This window comes from Spinacia oleracea, chromosome 5 (genome assembly GCF_020520425.1).
Source record: "Spinacia oleracea cultivar Varoflay chromosome 5, BTI_SOV_V1, whole genome shotgun sequence".
Taxonomy (NCBI): Eukaryota; Viridiplantae; Streptophyta; class Magnoliopsida; order Caryophyllales; family Amaranthaceae; genus Spinacia; species Spinacia oleracea.
In genome coordinates this window covers 118,537,476-118,543,478 of record NC_079491.1, presented here as the reverse complement: position 1 = coordinate 118,543,478, position 6,003 = coordinate 118,537,476, and the positions used below count along the sequence as shown (strand labels likewise).

The window sequence follows — 6,003 nt, the reverse complement described above, 5'->3', positions numbered from 1 at the left end:
GTATTTTCAGAATATCAATTTTTTATAATTTTTTCACTTACGGAATTGGATATATTAGTGGTTAAATATTGCATTAGAGTCCATGATCAATAAAGAAGAAGAATAACACAATGTCGTTCTTTTGAACTAAACTGAATAAAACTGAATGGAGCTGAACTGAACTGAAATGAATGGAACTGAAATTAAGTCCAAAAGAATAGGGCCAAAATAGCGCTTTCATTTCATCTAGACTCATAAAATCAAAAGAAAACAAAGTTAAGTAAGGAGCACAACATAATGACTATGTCTACACATATTTGATTGACTTGGGGTCTAGCCCATCATGTTTTGCATACCTTCATCTCCAATATTATTTTCCAAAATTTCACTCATAGAGTCTTCATTGATTTCATTTTCTAGGCAGAACTTTTGGAGACATTTAGGTGCATATCCCATGTCATGAATGCTTCAAATATGTGTTCATGAAAACAAGAATTTTCCAATTTATACATTTTCCAGATATTCAAGGTTGATTGATTCTTTATGAACTTTTTGAATGAAAAATGATTGATTCTTTATGATTCACACCTTCCTTGGGCCTTGTTCTCTTCACCTTGTCTTGTCTCATTTATATATTTTTTAGGGGTTTAATTAACTTAATTAAGTGTTAATATTAGGATTAGTAGAGAAAATGGTTGAGTAAGGGCAAAAACGTAAACACACGCTAACGGAGACTTAACATTTGTCAGCCTCAAGGGCATTTATTTATGTTATTATAAACCTCGGTAGTATTTAGTGTATTATGGAAAAATTAGTGGTATTTGATGTATTTTGTTCAAGCTCATGGACATTTCATGAAAAAACTAGTGTTTGTCCTAGGCGATGCCCCGGATTACAACGTTGAATACTATATGAAGCATTTTTCTACGCACTATTTACACGTGTTGGTATGCGAGTTTGACTTTTTTTTTTTATAATAACTATCAGGAAATCGTTTATTTTATTTGGATTTGGTGTGTTGTACGTAGTCAATGGCGGATGTTCTATATGGCGCGGGTGGCCCGCCACGAAATTTTTTGTAGTGTGTTTTCAGTTAAGGCCCCTCTAAAATTTGTATATAATTGTTTAAATTGCATACTATACTGTTTAATTTTTCTACTACCCCCACTCATAACAGTATCCAAGATCTGTCACTATACGTAGTATCTTTTTTAGTAATAGTGTTCTTCAAGTTTTTTGGGTTGTTAGTATTTGTATATATGTTATAATCCATATATGTGAAAAATGGACAATAAAAGATGTGGTAATTATTCAAAACCATTTTCAATCATTGTAACAAAAGTACATATTCTTGCAATCACTATGTTGTGAAAATTAGCAAATAACATAACACGTGTGAAAAAATAGTGTAAATACACACTAATCCTATCAAACTTAAATATATTTAAGTAGAGTTAAAATGACATAACTAATACTTAGCTAAGATGGTAAGCTTTCTACTATACTTCTTGATGGTCTTATGTTCTAACCCTAAGGGGCCGTTTGGTTGGGGGTTTTCAGGAAAGGGAATGGGAATGAACTAGTATGATTCCCTTTGTTGTTGTTTGTTTCCCTTTTTTGTCATTCCCTTTACCCTTTTTTGTTTTTCACTTACCCCCAAAAGGCTCTAACTTGATACCCTACCCCCCCCCCCCAAGACTTTCCCATTCCCTTTTCCCCCAACACCCAAAATTGTTGACCACCATTGTCCAACAATATAGCACCACCTTACCCCACCCACCTCCGACGCACCTTTCCGTCGACCACCCCACCCACCCACCCACCACCTCCGACGCACCTTTCCGTCGACCACCCCACCCACCCACTAGCGACTTCAACCCACCCTTTCCCACGCCGGCAACCACCTTAGAACCACCATTCCCACGTCGATAACCACCAAAATCACACCGGAATTGCTCAAAATCACCCAAAAACCTGCCACAAGCAATAAAAAACCACCATAATCCACCACAAATATTTTCCCATCAAGAAATTATATCTTTGAAAAGTGAAATTCGACCATGAAAGCTCCAGATCTGGAGTTTTCATGGTTGAATTTAACCTTTAAAATATCAAATTCTAACTTTTATGAACATGGTGAAACAAAAAGAGAAGAAAGGGAGAGATTAGAGCGACGACGGTGGATGGGGGAGGCGGCCGAATAAAAATAAGGGGAGAGGCACGGCCGTCGGAAGAGGAGGGAGAGGGGCGGCCGACAGAAGAGGAGGGAGAGAGGCGGCCGGTAGAAGAGGAGGGAGAGGGGCGGCCGACAGAAGAGGAGGAGAGGGGCGGCCAGTAGAGGAGGGAGAGGGTGTATTGGTGTGAGAAGGAAGAAAGTATTGGAACAAAACAAACAACTAATTAAAACAAAGGGTTTTACATTCCATTCCTCCCCTTTTCCTTTGTTGAGTTCATTCCGTTTACCCTGTGCGAACCAAACGGCCCCTAATAGTATAGATAGTTAATTAATTATGTTACCAATTTATAAAGGGGAGACCGGTGAGAAAGAATGGCATATGGGAATGGGATGGGTCGCTTTTGATGTTGTTAAGCGCATTTATCAGAGTGTCCTGTCCCATTTTATTTAGTGTTAACCATGAAAAGAAATTCCACTTCCTAATATAAAATGGGGAATATTTCTCTACTTTTCCCACCTCCTCCTTTTATCATCTTGCATAACACCTTCATCTGTTTGGATCTTCTTCCCCAACAATGACAAAACCTAAAATTCCTACTAAGATTTCCCATCTGTTTTTTTAATTTTCGAATTCCCATTTTGTTTTTATCAGAGTTTGCTGATTTTAATGGCAATGCTGGGTAAGCTTCTCTTTTGCCCTTCCTTTCTTAATTTTAGTCTTAAATTGTTGAGTTTTGATTTGAAAATCTGAGGTGGGTCTTCTGTTTTTTGTTAGAATTATATTGCGCATTATTAAGTTGATTTTGACATGCAATCTAATCTGATGATTTATTGTGACAGATCTGGCAATCATTTTTCTTGGTTTATTTGCTATTTTCTGATATGATTGTGATTGGAGTTTGTCTTTATTATTCACTTCCTAATTATAAATGTACAACTAGAAAAATGCCAAATTGTTTCTGGGTTTCAATTTTTGTTTTGTGAATTTTGGATTGTGTTTGATCATAAAAAGCCTTGAAATTTCAAGGGTATGCCTACTGAAAGTTTATGTAGATTCTGGTACAATCTTTGATGGTATATTTTGTGCTTTGTATGTTGTTTGTAATTATTTTTAGACTGTTCTTTGATGATCCAAAAGGGTTCAAAACATAGGTTCTTTGCTACTTGCAAGTCAGTGTAACTTAGTGGTTCTTTCTTCTTCTGATTTGGGAATCAATAACTTTGCTATGCGTAGTTCATCTAAAGTCGATTCTTTTTGTATTAACATAGGTACTGATAGGTCTAGTTCTTGTGCCTTGGTTTGTTTGAATGGCTAGAGACACGAGGGTGTGCTTGAGAAGGGGGCCGTTGTGAATTGGAAGTATAGTAGTAGTAGCTGTTATTTTGCATGCATCTTCGAAATGATTGCCAATACAGATATCGTCGAAGATGGTCTTTGCCAGGAATTGGAGTCTATGTGTGTTTCAAGAAAGCTTGTTAGAAGTGTGAGCCAGAAGTTACGGAAGAAGAGAATACACAGAAGTGCCGGGAATGAAGAGGAAACTGCTAATGGGTTTTCTCTAAGATGTCTCACTTTATATGGAAGAGGTGGGGGTTGTAAAGTTGGGGCTGACACCAGTGAAGAGTTTGGAGATTCAAGCAATAGGAGGAGGTCAAGTGCTAGTGAGGAAGGGAAAGGATTTAAACCCATGTGTGGGGGTGAGGAAGCAGGAGTTGACTGCTTCTCCTATGGCAGGAAGGATCGTTTCTGGAAGAGAAATAATAGAAAGGAGTTAGAGTACGAGGAATCTCAAAGAAACGGTAGAATGAATCTTTCACTTCCGGATGATATCTTAGAGATGTGTTTGATGAGGCTTCCTTTATCAAGTCTCATGAATGCTCGTCTTGTCTGCAAAAAATGGAATTACTTGACAACAACCCCTCGATTTATGCAAATGCGTAGAGAAGGTCTTTATCAAACTCCATGGCTGTTTGTGTTTGGTGCTGTTAAGGATGGTTACTGTACTGGGGAAATTCATGTGCTTGATGTATCCCTTAATCAATGGCACAACATAAATGCTGAAGTTCTTAGAGGAAGGTTCATGTATTCTGTTGCCAGCATGCGGGATGAGATTTTCATTGTTGGAGGTTGTTCTAGTCTGACTAGTTTTGGAAGGGTTGACAGAAGTTCAATCAAGACACATAAGAGTATGTTGGTTTTTAGTCCCTCAGCGAAATCCTGGCGTAAAGTTGCGTCTATGAAGTATGCTAGATCATCTGCTGTACTTGGGATTTCCGAGGTCAGTGTAGACTGTCCAGTTGTGCAAAGTCAGTCAAGCCGCCAAGATCGGCGTTTACCTAGGTCAAGGCTTAATGGGGTGTCTGATGTTTATGAGGATCCTCACCGACTCTCTGTCAGACGACAGCTGAGAAATTTGTCTGATGAAAATGCCGGTTTCTTGGCTCCAATAAAAAAGCAGTGCAAGCCTTTGAGACACAGAAGTGAGACTTCAAGCCTAAGGGAAAGTAAGAGGTTTGTGCTAATTGCTATTGGTGGTCTTGGGTCATGGGATGAACCTTTAGATTCTGGGGAACTTTATGACTCTATATCAAACAAATGGGTTGAAATTCCAAAACTTGCTGTAGATTTTGGCATTGTTTGTTCTGGAGTTGTTTGTAATGGTACATTCTTTGTTTATTCAGAGTGTGATAAGCTTGCTGGCTATAACATAGAAAGAGGATACTGGACTGTGATCCAAACAACCCCATCACCACCTCGTGTTGATGAATATTACCCCAAACTTGTGTCGTGTGATAGCCGTTTGTTCATGCTTTCTGTGTCGTGGTGTGAAGGAGATGGTCAAATAGGTAGGAGAAACAAAGCCATAAGAAAGATGTGGGAGCTAGACCTTATGTATCTTGCTTGGACTGAGGTATCAATCCACCCTGATGCCCCTATGGATTGGAATGCTGCATTTGTAGCTGACAAGAATCTCATATTTGGAGTTGAAATGTTCAAAATATTTGGGCAAGTATTGGACTTCTTTACCGTCTGCAACGTATCAGACAAGGTCATAAAATGGAGCCATATATCGAGGAATCGTGTAGCTCTTGAACATGATGCATCCTCATGTGTGACAAAAACTATGATGGCAGTTCATCTCTGACCCTGCTTCAACAATGCCAGAAACTTATGAAAGAATAGAATTGTGCCACAATATAGGTATGCTTGATGTGCAACTTACATCCCCATTAATGTAGACCTGTTTTAGTCTGATGAAACAGAAATTTATGGGTTTTTCCTATCAATATTCAACATTGAGTAATGAATAGTAATGAAGGTGGATTAGTTGTTTGTATGTTGGTTGAATTATGACAGAAAAGTGAACAGTTGGTGGTGTTATTTCTATAATTATTTCTTAATTGAAAATAATGTCCTTTCCTGACCACTAACTGTGCCTGTCCTAATTTTAGTCATGACTTCACTCACAGGCAGCTCATCATTCTAATTAAGCAGCTTTTGTCCTAATAGGAGCGGATTGGTGTAACAAATCCATTGCCGGAGTACCCTGTTAATATGCAGCGCTAACTATAAACTATGTACAGATGTACTCCTATCCCTTTGAATTCCTAATACTTTACTGCATACTTTTTATGGTCTCGTGCCAATAAACGTGTTTTGATATATGAGTTAATAATTTGAAAATACTAATCAAGACGAACCAAAACTCAGATGTTACAGCTTAAATGTGCTGCTTGTGGATTTGTGTCTGATGCAGATATGAGGGATAACCAAAGATGACAAATGGATAGACCAATCTGTATTTTCTGTAGGAACTCGGTTATGTAGATATACTTTTAAATGTTCA

At 38.1% G+C, this 6,003-nt stretch overlaps 1 protein-coding gene across 2 annotated transcripts; it reads left to right on the top strand.

Moving 5' to 3' along the window:
* The first annotated feature begins 2,537 nt into the window (after positions 1-2,537).
* LOC110802072 (F-box/kelch-repeat protein At5g42350) lies at positions 2,538-5,493 on the top strand. 2 transcript variants are annotated; one of them, XM_022007494.2, is made up of 2 exons: positions 2,538-2,835; positions 3,425-5,493. In XM_022007494.2, the coding sequence occupies exon 2, from the start codon at positions 3,556-3,558 to the stop codon at positions 5,299-5,301; it is 1,746 nt and encodes a 581-aa protein (XP_021863186.1). In that variant the 5' UTR covers positions 2,538-2,835; positions 3,425-3,555; the 3' UTR covers positions 5,302-5,493. The 2 variants fall into 2 exon arrangements, with proteins under 2 accessions (XP_021863186.1, XP_056684511.1); XM_056828533.1 differs by having other exon boundaries at positions 2,560-2,835; positions 3,472-5,493.
* Positions 5,494-6,003: the final 510 nt, after the last annotated feature.